The 15,097-nt window shown below is 54.4% G+C and overlaps 7 protein-coding genes across 7 annotated transcripts, besides 1 other annotated feature; 5 read left to right on the forward strand and 2 right to left on the reverse strand.

Moving 5' to 3' along the window:
• Window positions 1–373: 373 nt before the first annotated feature.
• On the forward strand, window positions 374–1,569 carry PODANS_4_5150 (uncharacterized protein; the record flags this gene model as incomplete). The annotated part of the gene is made up of 2 exons (XM_001906306.1): window positions 374–680; window positions 746–1,569. 2 exons carry the CDS (start codon window positions 374–376, stop codon window positions 1,567–1,569), a joined length of 1,131 nt encoding a protein of 376 aa, XP_001906341.1.
• Window positions 1,570–1,969: 400 nt separating this feature from the next.
• On the forward strand, window positions 1,970–2,987 carry PODANS_4_5148 (uncharacterized protein; the record flags this gene model as incomplete). Its single annotated transcript, XM_001906307.1, has 2 exons — window positions 1,970–2,088; window positions 2,129–2,987. The coding sequence occupies 2 exons, from the start codon at window positions 1,970–1,972 to the stop codon at window positions 2,985–2,987; spliced, it is 978 nt and encodes a 325-aa protein (XP_001906342.1).
• A 743-nt stretch (window positions 2,988–3,730) lies between these two features.
• Window positions 3,731–4,547, forward strand: PODANS_4_5145 (uncharacterized protein; the record flags this gene model as incomplete). The annotated part of the gene is made up of 2 exons (XM_001906308.1): window positions 3,731–3,986; window positions 4,054–4,547. The coding sequence occupies 2 exons, from the start codon at window positions 3,731–3,733 to the stop codon at window positions 4,545–4,547; spliced, it is 750 nt and encodes a 249-aa protein (XP_001906343.1).
• Window positions 4,548–5,445: 898 nt separating this feature from the next.
• Window positions 5,446–6,975, forward strand: PODANS_4_5140 (uncharacterized protein; the record flags this gene model as incomplete). Its single annotated transcript, XM_001906309.1, has 2 exons — window positions 5,446–6,081; window positions 6,160–6,975. The coding sequence occupies 2 exons, from the start codon at window positions 5,446–5,448 to the stop codon at window positions 6,973–6,975; spliced, it is 1,452 nt and encodes a 483-aa protein (XP_001906344.1).
• Window positions 6,976–7,618: 643 nt separating this feature from the next.
• On the forward strand, window positions 7,619–9,715 carry PODANS_4_5130 (uncharacterized protein; the record flags this gene model as incomplete). Its single annotated transcript, XM_001906310.1, has 3 exons — window positions 7,619–7,838; window positions 7,904–8,758; window positions 8,826–9,715. 3 exons carry the CDS (start codon window positions 7,619–7,621, stop codon window positions 9,713–9,715), a joined length of 1,965 nt encoding a protein of 654 aa, XP_001906345.1.
• Window positions 9,716–9,895: 180 nt separating this feature from the next.
• Window positions 9,896–11,063, reverse strand: PODANS_4_5120 (uncharacterized protein; the record flags this gene model as incomplete). The annotated part of the gene is made up of 2 exons (XM_001906311.1): window positions 9,896–10,068; window positions 10,139–11,063. 2 exons carry the CDS (start codon window positions 11,061–11,063, stop codon window positions 9,896–9,898), a joined length of 1,098 nt encoding a protein of 365 aa, XP_001906346.1.
• Window positions 11,064–11,676: 613 nt separating this feature from the next.
• Window positions 11,677–11,758, reverse strand: a tRNA (tRNA-Ser).
• Window positions 11,759–12,171: 413 nt separating this feature from the next.
• On the reverse strand, window positions 12,172–14,916 carry PODANS_4_5110 (uncharacterized protein; the record flags this gene model as incomplete). Its single annotated transcript, XM_001906312.1, has 1 exon — window positions 12,172–14,916. One exon carries the CDS (start codon window positions 14,914–14,916, stop codon window positions 12,172–12,174), a length of 2,745 nt encoding a protein of 914 aa, XP_001906347.1.
• Window positions 14,917–15,097: the final 181 nt, after the last annotated feature.

Raw genomic sequence — 15,097 nt, forward strand, 5'->3', positions numbered from 1 at the left:
CAAAATCATTACTATTTCACAGACTATCCTCTGCAAAACCAAACAATATGCACCCGTTGAAGTTGAGCAATCTTGAGATTTCAGAAGACCACAGACCTTGGAATCCTGACAAAAACACAATTGCTTGGGATTGCTTGGCATTGCCGTCAAAGCTCTTCAGTAGAAACATCATCACAAAATCAAATCACCGATACTGCGAGACAAACAGTTCCCGTTCCCCTCTTCGCCAATCCTGCCATGTCTTTTTGGCGATCAGTTAGCCATCCCGCCTGCCGATCGACCACCAGGTCTCGGTAAAATCAGCCACGAACCCAGCTGCGGAGCACAGACCCCCAGGTATCATGATAGATCGGCCCAAGAGGTAAGGGACAGTATGGTGGACCGAACGATATATATCTTGCAGTATGTCCTTCAGATCTCGGAGGATGGAGCTCTGTTGCGTCTGGTACCTAGCCGCGAGATGTCTGATCAATCTCCTACATATCTTTTCCGCCCGGCCAGGCAGGCTTTGGTGCCATTATCTCCATCCCCATCATCTTCATCAATGTTCTCATCCAATCCTTCAGTAACCCGCACCACGGCTTCCATCGCAAGTAGCACTAGCCTTCAGCCCCAGCGACGACAAGCGGCAGGGATATGCCGGGCGGATGAGTCAACATGCCCCCAAGCAGGCTGGTGTTGTATGTTTTCTTTTATTCCCTTTATCGCCAACATGGCCGACCGCTGACTCTTTTCACCACCACAGGTAACAAAGATGAGACCTGTTTCCTTGAAGCCGGGGCCTTCTTTTGCTGCCCAACCGGCGCCGGCAAAGGAGGTTGCGTCAGGGTCTGCCACTCCGGCGACTTCCAATGTGTTGGCACCACCCCCGACACCACCGGCATCTGTTGCGCCAACGGCCAAACCTGCATCGGCGGCGATACACCCCTTCCCTTCTGTGCTGACACTGGCGCATCGAGCTCTACCAGGAAAACATCAACCTCACTCACAACAAGCCAAACCAGCACTTCTTCTCACAGTAGCGACTCACACACCTCCAGCACCACAACGTCTCTGCAGTTTCCTACCCCCAGCCCCAACAATTCCCCCTCCTTCTCGACCTATCCAACTCATACGATATCCAACATCCCGTCCCCGTCAGCCACTGAGCCCCCCTCCTCCAACTCCGGAATTTCCCTTGCAGCGCAAATCACAGCCATCATCGTGCCTCTCGTAATCATAACCCTCATCATCTCCTGCATCTTTCGCTGCCGCCGCAAGAAGCAGTGCGGCACCCGGATTCAATCCACCGATTTTACCGAACAGCAGAACACCAGCACCGGCACCACCGGCACGGGCATCAGCCATAACGCCGACGGGCTGTCCTTTTACAGCGCCTATTCTTCGTATCCCAAGACACCTCCTCCCCCGCCGCCCACATTTTCTGCTGGAAGGCTCTACGGGAGAGAAGCAAAAGAGGAAGATGGCGAGGTTATGAGCTCGCATGAGAGGTACATGATGGAGAGGAGGATGTTCAGGACACCAACACCTCAGTCGCCAGTTGGGCAAGGAGCGGGTAGGGGGCTGTGAAGAATGGAGATAATTACTTTAGTATCTGCCAACTGTAAAATGATATATAATACATCTGAACCATACCACTAGGGCTGCTCCGGAGCAAAGAGCGGCCAGTGCGCCGAGAGTTGGTCACAGGCGTTAATGGGAGCCATCGTCGACAACACCTTATTGTCCCGCCCCGCCTTCCAACAGCTTTTCAGAGGCGCGACTTTCCGCCTCTTCGCTTTCTTCCCAGCAAACCCTTTTTTCCTCTCTCGCTTCAGCCACAACCATCTTTACTTGACCGTCGACGGCTGACAAGAATCGCCACTTCACTTTGCGCCAAATCAAGAGTGAATCGCCCAACAATCATTTCCTCTCCCGTTGCCGTTTTCACCTTTTACTGACATGTCAAGAACCTGACCGGGACGACACGATGGGTGAGACCAAACGCAAAGCCACGGCCATGGCGGGCACCACCGGCGACGCTAAGCGCATGCGCACATCCGCGGCCCCCTCCCCACCGTTCTGCGCCTTTCGACGACGTTGGCGATGGTGCTGTCGACAAAGAACCGCTTCCACCCTTCCCTCCCAGTCCTCCTGCCACGGAGCCCGACAACACAACCAGCTCAGCCGCCGACAACTCGGTCGTGCCCAGCGCGCCGGCATCCCATTTCAAGCTTCTCCCAGGCGAAATTCGGAACATGATCTACCGTTATTGTCTTGTTTCCGACAGGACCATCGTCCCCCGAATCCCCGAGATCGAGATCCCATCACATAGCTTGCGTCAACCCAGAAACGGAACGAGCGGCGCCTTCTTGGGATTAGCCCTGGGCACCGACAAGGAAATATTCGGCGAGGTTCTCTCTTTATTTTACGGAGAGCACAAGTTTGGCCTGTCCAGCCCATACGACAAATGCTGGGTAAATCGTGTCGGCAAGCGGAGCGCCGGTTGCATCCGAGCCATCGTTATTCACTGCGAGGGCAATGCCAATCACGCCAAGAGCTACCTCACCGAGATGCAAACCGCCCTCGTCAAACGGTGTCCCAATCTCAAATCCATTGAGCACAACTGCGACTGGCCCATCCCCGCCAACTTTTTCTTTACGAGGATCACGGCAAGCCACATGGCCATGACTTGGCGTCGATTTAAGGATCTGGAGATGATCGGCCTGCAACATTACTACATGCCGGCGCGCGTTCAGGATAACTCGCCGTTATGGGAGCTTCTCGCCAAGCTCTGTAAGCAAAGCAAGACCAGGGCCGTGGCCATGCAACGAGCGGGTATTTTTGTGACCGACAGAGCGGTGGGCGAGTGGGTCGAGGATAAGATCGAGGATAAGATCGTGGATAAGGGCAAAGACAAGGGCAAACGCAAGGGAAAACGCAAGGGAAAACGCAAGGGAAAAGTCGTTAGGGCATCGCACTCGAACGTAGACAGACGGGACGAGTGATTTTCCACGGATCAAGGAGGCGATAGCATTGCAAGGAAGCAGGATACCCGGTACGGAGGAATTAGTGAGTAGTCAAAGCCATCATAACTAGCAATGTAAAACTACGTTGGCGCATATCGTATTCTCAACCATGCCCCAAAAGAAAGTTGGTAGACCTCCTGAATATCGTTTTATGTCTCTCAACTATCTTTTTAGGTCTCTCAACTATTTTGTGAGACATAAAGTACTTTTATTTTAGGTCAATTAGTTGTTTTCAAGGCCTATTAGCTGTTCTTTTCAAGGCGTATTAGGTATTTCTAAGGCCTACAACTATCTTCTGAGGCATGGCTTACTTTTGCCGTGCCAGCCATTTTGTCTACAGTGTGAACAATACTCTACAGGCGAGGTAAAATGCCACAAAGAGTGTGGGGAAATGTACCAACAAGGAAGCTCTAAAGAGCAACCAGAGGGTGGGTGGCTCATCCAACAAATCTCTGCCATGTTGTGACAAGAGCACATGGGTACTCTTTTAAATGGGAGCTTGCTGTGATATACCCCACAAAATTCAGGGTTTCCTCTCCATGATCTCAAGTCCACCGATACACAGGTACTTCTGAGGCTGCACAACTCCACCAGTGATACCAATCATATGAGGGAACTCATCTCCCGAATTCTGTCTCTCTCTGTTTCAACTCCATCTCCTACATCTCCCTCTCCATTCTAACCGGAACCTCAAGCCACACTCCTTCAGAGACGCCATCATCATGTTGAAAGCTGTGTTTTTTCAACTGGCCGCGGTTAGCCTTAGGGTTTTGGCTTCTGACTGCGAGCCTTACTCTGAAATTCCCATCTGGGGCACCGTCGAGTCTTCCACCGCGCCGCGCACTACTGCGTTGCCTACCACCACCAAGTCCTACTCCGTTGAGCCCCTCAATACCTGGACTGCCGAATCTACCTCTTCTCTCTGGGGATTTGGTGTCCATAAAACCACCTTGGAGACCAAGATTGCTGTTCGCGCCGGTAAGTTCATTTCTCTGTTTCCATGTCGCTTCAATCTGGAATGCTAAGATACCCCTTTTGACAGAAGACGCTGGTGTTGTCGGCAGCCATGTCTCCGAACGCGATCTATCAACCACGGACGCTACCCCGATCCAGTCCGGCCCTGGCAAGTGCAACGGCAAGACACGACGATTCAACTGCATCTCCCCCGGCGACAAGTGGCAGGAGTGCAGTTCGAACAAATGGTCAGATGTCATCCCTATGGGGAAGCTGGGGGGCGTCACCACGACTTGCACAAACTATGGAATTCATGCTTTCCTAAAGTTGACTCATCTTCCCGGCGTTGCGATGGACACACCCGTGATGACCGGTCCCTGCAACCCTCCTGATAAGCGTTCCACCTCCAACACCAAGCGCGACACACTTGCCGGCCTTTACAACTGCATCTGGCCCGGTCTTGAGTGGCAGACCTGCAGCGATGACAATACCTGGACCAACCCGGCGCCCATGTTGGGCGGCCTTCACTGCATCAGCTACGGCGTCAATGATTACATGGATACGGATGACATACCATTCATTTGAATGCCATGGTCTCCGGGGGTTACCCGGAGACCATGGCATTCAAGGAGAGGGGCGGTGTACCCGTGGACAAAAAGTTTGAGCACACAAGCACACGAAACACCCATTTGAAGCCTCAAATGAAAACACCCGACACCATATCCAGTGATGCTTTTGTCTGGATCAGTCAATGGTTTTCTCTCGAGACAGAGTGTAATAATTACCTCTCATAGACCCTAATACGAAGCTGAAGTTAGCCAAGCCCCTGAAATAGTGATGATGTGATGGCATCTGTCGTGATCCGGGATTGTGTTATCCGGTCATTGACCTTGAACCTGCACAGACTTTTGAAGCACACGTTACCTTGCCGGGTCTTTTGCCCTTGCACGGAACTCAACCGCGCAGTGCAGGTACCCCACTTACTAGTCGGCTTGTAAGTAGTAGGTAAGATTGCCCAAGGAAGTTCCGTGTTCTCCAAATGCCGAATGTCGCGATCCTGCTTCGAGGCCATAGCGAAGTTCAGGGGTCAATGATCGACCGCGGGTTCAGTGTGCCCAAACAACTCCGTCGCCCCTGGAGCAGTTGTGCCGGATTTTGCCTATACAAATTGCAACAAAACTCCAGGTGACAGATTATGTTGAGCATTCGTTCCGAAACCCTCTGATTTCCGCAGGCTAGCAAATCCGGGTATAACTACCTAGCCAAATCTGCGTTACGGATCGTGTAAATCAATCCGCGGGGGGAAGTCAAGATGTTTGAGGACGACACCAGGTTTGCATCGAATTTGCAGGTTCGCAAAAGATAGGCCCAGTAGCTCCCAATAAATAATCCGAGGACTCGCATGAAATTTCAAGCAGTCCCCCTGACAAGCAAAAATCCAACCCCATTGTTTACACCTATTGTGGAGCCTACCAAGTTCACCATGGCAACCCCCCTTTTCGCCCCTTTTTTCATCCTCCTCCTCTTCTCCCCTGCATCTGCCCACGCCCAACAAATTGGCACCCTAACACCCGAACTCCACCCTCGTTTCCCAACTCAGCAATGCACCTCCTCGGGCATCTGCACCACCAAGCAAACCTCCCTCGTGACGGACGCCTTATCCCGCCACTTCCACTCCGTCTCCGACCCCTCTGTCTCCTGCGCTTCTGTCGATTTCCTCTCGAACCCTTCGCTTTGTGACCCCGACGATCCAGCTTCGTGCGCAGCAAACTGCGCCCTCGAAGGGATTGAATACGGCGGAATTGGCGTGTCTGCTGTGGGCTCGGCAGTGACACTGAGGCAATACCTCTTTGACGGAGCTGAATACCGCGCTGTCAGCCCGAGGGTCTATCTCCTCGCTGAGGATGGAGAGAATTACGAACCTCTGACGCTGCTGGGCCAGGAGTTGGCTGTAGATGTCGATGTTTCGGGACTGCCCTGCGGGATGAACAGCGCCGTGTATCTGTCCGAGATGGACCTGAGCGGGAGCAGGTCGGAGAGCAACCCTGCTGGGGCGGGGTACGGGACGGGGTATTGTGATGCGCAGTGTTTTAGGACTGCGCCGTGGATCAACGGGCTGGTAAGTCTACGTGCTTGCGATAGGCAATCTGCTGTTGTGGAGAACTAATCCGAGGTTTTGTGATCTGTGATCAAAAAGCCCAACCTCAACTCCTCCGGCGCTTGCTGCAACGAAATGGATATCTGGGAGGCCAACTCCCGCGCCAACTCGTTTACTCCCCATACCTGTTCCTCTCCTGGGTCATTCCTCTGCTCCAGCGAGGCAGAGTGCGGCAAGGGAGCCCCAGGAGTCTGCGACAAAGACGGCTGCGGGCTCAACACCTTCAACCTCGGGAGCCCTTCTTTCTATGGCCTGGGACTGGACATCGACAGTTCAAACCCGTTCACCATCGTCACCCAATTTCTCACCAACGACGCGGGTGAGCTGAGTGAGATTAAAAGACTTTACATTCAGAACGGACAGGTTACCCCCAACACAGCCGAGACGACTGACTCGAGATTTGACGGGATTTCATACGAGGGCTCTATCACAGAGGATTTCTGCGCAGCCAAGAACTCATCTGACTACCTCCGACTTGGCGGCATGAAAGGGATGGGGGAGGCTCTGGCGCGGGGCATGGTCTTGGTTTTCAGCCTCTGGAACTCGGAAGGGGACTTCATGAGCTGGCTTGATGGGCTGCCAAGTAACGGGCCTTGTAATGCCACTGAGGGCGATCCGGCACTGATTAGGGCACAGGTCCCAGATGTCTCGGTTACGTTTTCGAATGTGAGATGGGGAGAGATCGGGAGCACTTTCTCCATGTCTGGCGGGGTGAAGGAAGAAGGAGTGGTGACGGGGCCAGATATTGTCACTGATGCTGCTGTCGCGGTTGAGAATAGAGGGACGAGGGTGAATGTGGTGACTGGGCCGGTTTTGGGGCTGGCTGTCATCTTTGGGTTCATGGCGAGCGCATGAGACTCTGTAGCAGTTTTTGTCACGAGATGGCGGTCCATAAACTCGAAGGTTTAACGCCAGAAAAGTCCAAGCCCACTTCTCCTCTACCCAGGTACCGTAAATACTTTGCGCACTTGACTTCGGCCGATGAGTGGACCAAGTCGTCCTCCCTACCTACGTCTGGCTGCGCGCAACCGACCGGGCTTCATGCTGGGACCTGCAGATCAGCACATTCCCGCTTCAACACCTTATCCTCCGCTTAATATCAGGTCCCCGCACACACTGACCAGTCGGTGTGTTTCCACGGACGCGGCTAAACACCAGACGAGAGGCACAACCGCCATGTCCCAGCTTCGATATTGCTTCGTCTGACACTTTGCACAGTTCATAAATCCGAGAATGCGCCTGTGGCCCGACCTGGCAACTTTTAACAGCGTTTCCCCCTTGCGGTGACATTTGCATATTTATCCAGCGCTGTTGCTAACAATGACCTGACAGTCCCAAGACTTCTTCAGCCTATACGATGCCTGTCGCTCGGAGCAGTGACCCTCTCGGCACTTGGCCGTCTAACCGATGCCATGCCAATCCCTTAAAAGTGCGCAGGCCTCCGCCGCCCAGCCCGGTGAGGAGGTCCTGAGGACCTTTGAGAGCTCCAACGACTAACATGGCTCGGCTGTCCAGTCTTTTTGTCGCCATTTTGACGTTGACGCCAACGGCGTACAGCAGACATCTTCGCGCTTCCAAGGTCTTCCTTGATGGCCGCCAAGTCCAGAATGAATACGACTACGTGATCATTGGGGGCGGTACAGCTGGTCTTACAGTGGCTGACAGGCTGACGGAGGATGGCAAGACCACGGTTCTCGTCATCGAGTACGGAGTTCTGAGTGCGTCAACCCACATTGAAGATGGTCCTACCGAATATAAAGCTGACGATGCACAGGCGAGGCAGCGTCGCTCACCACGGTCGCAGGCGGATTCTCTGGAATGTCCGACAGTCAGTTCATGTACGACATCCGATCTGTTCCTCAGGTCAACCTACGAAACCGTGTTATATCAGTCCTGGCTGGCAAGGTAGTGGGCGGTAGCTCTGCGGTCAACGCCATGATGACGATCCGTGGGACCGCAGAAGACTATGACCGCTGGGGGGCCTTCTTTGGCAAGAATTCCCACTGGACCTGGGAGGGCCTGCTGCCATACTTCAAGAAGGCTCTCAACTTTGTGCCGCCCAACGCGGACATCACAAGAACAGCCAACATTACGTACGACACCAGCTTCTGGGGCAACACTTCAGGGGTTTATGCCGGTTGGCCTTCGTACCAGTTCCCAGCCACGACGGCTCAGATGGAGGCGTTCAAGGGTCTACCGGGCGTTGAAATCGCCAGTGACAGCGGGTCTGGTGTGCCGGGTGTCTACTGGTATCCAACCTTTATGGATCCCAAGACGGTGCTGCGGTCTTTTGCCAAGACAGGCCACTATGACAACGTTAAGAGAGCCAACTACCACTTGGTCACCCAGTCCAAAGTCACCAAGATCGTACTTGACGGCACGACAGCCACTGGCGTCTCGTTCGTCCCGGCACCAGCAAGAGGCCAACCGGGGAACACCGCCGCTCCGGTGACCACAGTGACTGCCAGAAAAGAAGTCATCCTGGCGGCCGGTGGTGTCCACAGCCCCCAGGTACTGCAAGTGAGCGGGATAGGTCCTAAAAAGGTTCTCTCCTCAGCTGGCATAGACACCATCGTCGACCTCCCCGGCGTCGGCCAAAACTTCCAGGACCACGGCATGATCTCCGCCTCGTTCCAATGTAAGGCCCCTCTCCTCTTGTTCCCCCCTCCATCAAAACACAAACCTTAACCTTTCCCGTTCCTCAGTCGCCCGCATCCCCCAATCCGCCCGCCCCTCCTCCGACGACCTCCGCACAAACCGCACCCTCTCCACCTGGTCCTCCCAAATCTGGGCCGCCAACCGCACAGGCCCCAACTCCATCGCAACAGGCAACTCAGCCGCCTGGCTCTCCTTCCCCGTCATCTCCCCCCGCTCCGCCAAGCTCTCGGCCGACCTCGCGGCCCAAAACCACGCCGCCTACCTCCCCACGGGATCCGACCCGACAGTCGCAGCCGGCTACCGCGCCCAGATGCTCTCCTACGCCTCCGCCCTCAGCAACAACAACACAGCCTTCTACAACCTCGTCCTCCAAGGCGGCTCCGCCAGCGGCCTGCTCGTCGACCTCCACCCCTTGAGCAGGGGAACGGTCAATGTCAACCCGGCCAACCCGCACAACACCGAGCCGCAGGTGGACTACCGCGCCCTGGCCAACCCCCTGGACGCGACCATCATGGGTGACATTGTCCGCTTCACGAGGAAGTACTACCTTGATAACCCCAAGACCAAAGACTGGGGCGGAAGGGAGGTCTCCCCCGGCGCGAGCGTGACGACGGACGAGCAGCTGGCGACGTTTTTGAGCAGCTCCCTGAGCCCGAGCGTGTATCACCCCGCGGGGACGTGTGCGATGATGCCGTTGGAGCTAGGTGGTGTGGTGGACGAGGAGCTCAAGGTGTACGGCGTCAAGAACTTGAGGGTCGTGGATGCGAGTGTCATCCCGACACTGCCGGGGGCAAACACTTGCCAGACGGTGTATGCTGTTGCCGAAAAGGTATGTGTTATCCAAACAAAGATGGTAAACTCGCGACTGACATTTATCACAGGCGGCGGACCTCATCCGATATGGCGCACCAAAGGTCTAAGTAAGCGGCGGCAGTAGGTCGTATGAATATTTCGAATGCGACGAATAATATGCAAATTTGAAAAGCCTTTTCATGTTGTGATTGTACATATTATTTCTCTAATTCGCCGATGTATCAGTAAACCACTGGTGCCTGTCCCAAAAAGCAAATCAGACTCCTGAACTCCAGTCCATGCGTGTTCTACCTATACGTTGCCTTTACTTTGTCTCCTGTTGCTGTACTTCCGGCTCTGGTGGTTGCGTCTGTTGCATTTCGGCGCCCTGACCATGCTCTTCTTTCCATAGCCTCTTCTCCTCCCTCAAATCCCGTCTCACCCACTCAACCGAGATCCAAGTCCAGACGATGGTGAAGACCAGCGGGGTAGCCCATCCTATTACACATCGTTAGCACATTCCCCCTAAGGGGTATCTCAGACTCCCACCCCTTAGACAGAAACTTACCAATACCATAGGCAATATAATAATGCACACACCAGATCGTCACCAGTGTCCCAACCCCAAACACCAACGATCCCACGGCCCAAAACCAATTCTGAACCGCAATCATCCTCCTAAACCTCTTACTCGCCGCATACCTCGCAAAGACAGCCCGTCTATACTCCACCCCAGCCCCGCCATCGACCCCAACGATATCCTCAATAATCGTCAGCACCAACGGCGGCACCCTCTCCCCTTTGCTCACGCTCGAAATCTTGAACGGCGCCTTCCTTCCCGTGGCATTCATCCACCCCGCCCACGTAAGCTGAACCCCCATCTGGATCAAAAACAAACTAACCGGGATGGCCAGCACCTTCACCGGCGGGTTATGCGGAATCGAACCCCCTATCAAAATCCCAGACATGACTGTGTACCCAAAACTGAGCGTGTGATGTGTAAAATCAAAACTCCACTTTGTTGCCCCCGGTGGACGGTATTGATCGCCCTTCAGGATGAGCTTCAACATCCGGAGACCAAACTCGATGCCGGTAACAATGCCGAAAAACGACGTCACGATGGCGAAGACGAGGCCTGGACGGAGCGAGGTGCTCGCCGAGATTCCATAGTAGAGGATGATGGGTAACAAGGAGGACTCGATGACGAGGAGGGCGACGATGATGGAGAGCTTGAGCTTGTAGTCGAGGATGCGGTAGTTGAGCCGAGGCAGGCCGGGGTATTCCTCGAACGAGGCGACGGGGAGGCCGCGGGGGTCTTCGGGGTGGGCGCCGACGCCGTGGTGGGTTTCGGTCATGGCTGTTACCGCGCCCTCACAGACCGTGGTCGAGGTGGAGGATGAGTTTAGCCCTGTTGGCGGGTCATTCTTCAGGTTGCTCGTGGCTGTCGATGCGGTGGTGGTGGTTGGGTAGGGCAGATGGGTGTCTTCTGCCATGCTGGGTGTTTTGTGTTGGTTTTTTTTTTTCGTCGTGAGTATCAAATATGCTTCAAATCTGAAGAGTTGTAAAAAGCAGACAATAGAGAAGACAGTGGGAATAGATCAGGGGAAACCATGGCCATGATGATGGTAGGCCGGAGCAGGAGGAAGAAAAAAGGGACGACTCGCTGTGGTGACGCCGCAGGACGATCTGCAGGAAAGAAAGACCAGGCGGCTCATCATAGCCAGAGGCTTTTGGCATTGTTGGGTCTATGCAAACAGGCCGAATGACGTCCATTTGGCGGTGCAACGACCATTTGTTTTGGTAGGAACAGTCTCGGCAGACGTCGTGGACTTGCGTCAGGCTATGATGTCATTGTCAGCCCGCCGCCCCACCTGCCGAACTCAATCGGACCCTTGCATGTCGATCAATGCAGCTCTAACCCCAACCCTCAAACTGCACCATCGGGATTAGATGACCCCCAGACTCCCGCAGAGACAAGAAAGAAACTGACCACAGTCGACCACTCGGACAAAAAACGGCAACCCCGGGTGTTTTTGGAAGAAAATGAGTAATTGGTTTCCTATGATGAATGGCGAGCATCACGCATGGTCAAAAATGACAAAAGAACGACGCGAGCCGGATTTGAACCGACGCCTCCGAAGAGATGAGATTTCGAGTCTCACGCATTAGACCACTCTGCCATCGCGCCTTAACCTTGGTTGAATTTTCTTGACGATCTTGTGCTCATGACGCGATGTCGTCTGTTGACGAGCGAAACATCTAAGAAACCGAAGACTTCACCTCCTTCACTTCGTCTCATTCAGTGCCTCATTCCCAAGAAAATAACACTGGGTCTCAATCTGGCAGCATCAAGAATTGCAAAAAGGGTATAAACTGTTCGAGGATACAACATTCTGGTATCAAGAGCTATTAACCCATTTCCTCCACACGCAAAGGTCTACCCTCTATGTACTCCCCGCCATCTCGCAGTCCAAACAAAAGAAACTCGACCAAAAAACAGGGCTAAACAGAGTTGGTATCATGAAAAAAGATATGCTAGAATGAAACCCCTTTTCCACCCTCATCCAGTTCCCACAAGAACGGCTGTGCTAAAACACAGAATTACATCTCATCCTCAAAGAACTTGATCAAAGTTCTCGTCCCACTGACACCCAGCCCCATAAAGGGATAGCAAATATACACCAAGTCGTTCTTCGTACCAAACTTTTCTCTGAACTCGCTCTTCTGCACCAGTCTCAGCTGCTGCGCAACCGTCCTGTAAGTCTTGCTCAGGATCTTGGCCCGGATGCCATCCAGGTTTCCGCCCGTGACCATCTCGGGCAGGGCTCCCGCGCCAAACGTGACATGCTGAATGCCGGCCTTGGCCAACATTTGGATCGAGGCCGAGATGAGCGCCTCGATCGTGCCGTTGGGGGAGTCGGGGAAGTCCAGAGCAAACTTGATCTGGTACCCGTTCTGCGGCGACAGCTTATGGAGCACGCAGAAGGCTGCAATCTCCCCTTCTTTGGTCTCGGCCCAGAGATAGCGCCTGTGCTCCATGTCGACCCAGGGTCTGACCTCGGTGATGTGAACCTGTCTACCCGTACGGCCGGCCTTCCAGTCTTCAATCCTCTTGTCGATCCTCTTGCGCAGCTCCTCGGGGACGGGCTCGTCGATGGGCTGCTCCTTGATGATGACACCGGCGTCTTCTGCCTGGCGCTCCTTCTTGGCCACCTTCTTCGCATCGGCGATGGTGACACGCTCTTCGGCCACGCAGCTCAACGTGCGCCAGCCGAGCTTCGACCCAAGGATCTCTTCAATTTCCGCAGAAACCAATAGCCACAGGGGTCGAAGGTCCTTTTGCGAGCGCATGTGCTTCAAAAAGTCACGAATGACAATGTTGTACTGATGTGGGTCACACAGGGGATTACCCATCACGAGAGCGTAGCCGTTCTCTTCAGCGTAGCCAATTGCGGCTCCCGTGGGCTCGTGCCGCCAGACGTGGTACCGATCATCAAGCCAGGACGTGTTCGTGGCATCACCATAATTGGCAATAAGCTTCTCAACCGTGGGCATCTCGAGGTTGGGGTAGCCGTGCTCGAAGTCGTAAGCGTAGCGGATCGTGTCGGCTTCGGGGTGAGGAAGGCGCACAACTTCAGCCTTTTGCTCAGGAAGTGACTTGGGATCGCGGGGGAAGAGCGAGGCGTTGCGGATGTCGCCCAGGCTGAGCATCAGGAAGATGATGCGCTCAAGACCGATACCGCAGCCTGCGTGAGGGAGCACGCCATACTCGAAGCCCTGGAGGTACTCCTGCATGCCAAATGGCTCAATGCCCGCCTTCTTCATGCGCTCGACGAGGACATCCGGCTTGTGGATGCGCTGTCCACCGGTCGTAATCTCCTGACCGCGCAGGAATATGTCGAATGAGTTGGTGAACCGCGGGTCCTCTTCGTCGGGATGGGTGTAAAAGGGGCGGACAGAAGCAGGGAACTTGTCGATGATGTAATAGTCGGTATTATACTTCTTCTTGATGACCTCGCCAAGACGGATCTCAGCGCGCGTGCTGAGGTCTTCAAGCTCGGAAGCCGGCTTTCCATGGTCGTCGGTCCAGCCGGACTCGTTCAACAAAGCGATGGCCTCCTTGAAGGTAAAAACTGGGGTCTTCTCCAGCCAGACGAGATCCTCATGGGGGAACCTAGTCTTGATGATCTCGATCTCTCTGCGGAAACGCGTGTAGATACCCTTGAAGATGCTCTTCATCATGTCGTCGATAATGTTCAAGGCTTCGTGGTAGTCACTGTTGATGGCCATCTCCAAATCCAACCCAGTGTACTCCGTCAGATGGCGATGCGTGTTGCTGTCTTCGGCACGGAACACGGGGCCAATCTCAAACACGCGGCCAAAGTCTGCCGAGATGCTCAGCTGCTTGGAGAGCTGCGGGCTCTGGGCCAGGAAGGCAGTGCGTCCAAAATAGTTAACCTTGAAGACCTCAGCGCCCGACTCTGTGGCGGCAGGCATGAGCTTGGGTGTGTGAATCTCAATGAAGCCATGGCCCTCGAGCACCGAACGGAAGATGCTGCAGATGCCGCTGTTGATGCGGAAGATGGACTGGGCGGTAGGTGTTCTGAGGTAGGCGAGACGGTTGGCTACTCTGACTCTGGTGGAGGCCAAGGATTCGAGCTGGTGAGACTCCTCGTCCATCTCAACAAGGTCGATGGAGAAGACATCGACTGGCAAGTGTTCCTTCACAGGAACAACCAGGTGCATGCTCTCAACAAGCACCTCGAGGTCGTGAATGGAGCACCCCTTGACCTCCTCTGGTGGCCTCTGCAGTGTGCCCTTGACGTGGACATGACTCTCAGTCATCAGATGCTCGGCCCATCGAACAAAGTTTTCGGTGATGTGGCCCTCCTTGTAGGCTACCACACCTTGTATCGTCTCAATCTGTTCGCGGAACACAATGAAGGCTAGCTTGGAGCTGAGGGAACGTGTGTGGTGTATTCTCGCGATGAACTCGATCTGTTTGCCGGCATTATCGGGGTTGGCGGCAAGGCGCTGCACGGAGTCGGTTTCCACCAGAACATCGCTAGTCTTGGTGCCATATCGCGCCGCAATCTCAGGGGGGTCGGTAGAAAGGGCGCGTTCTTCCTCCTCTTTGCGGCGCTGTTGAAAAGACCGTCGCTCCTCCTCCTTTTCGTCTTGCTTGACGCGTTGCTCAAGGGCCTTCTTCAATTTCTTCTCCTCGCGTTCACTGTCGAGAGCAGCAATGTTGCCAATTTTGGGCTTGGTCATGTGATTCTTTGCCGACTGGTGGCCGATGATGCGATTCAGAGCCAAGAGAGGCTTTTTGAAGCTGCCTGGCGACATGTTGGACGGCCAAGGCGGGTGATTGTCGAGATCTTCAGACGCGCGCGGGGTAGATGCAGCTGGGTTGGGTATGCTCCGGAGAAGTGAGAAATGGGGGATGAGGTTGGGTTCCACAAGATGGGGATGTGATGTGCTTTTGTCAAGCCTAACAGCTTGACGTCAGCGGTGCAAGCTGCTCTTG

The sequence above is a fragment of the Podospora anserina genome, chromosome 4 (assembly GCF_000226545.1).
Source record: "Podospora anserina S mat+ genomic DNA chromosome 4, supercontig 4".
Taxonomy (NCBI): Eukaryota; Fungi; Ascomycota; class Sordariomycetes; order Sordariales; family Podosporaceae; genus Podospora; species Podospora anserina.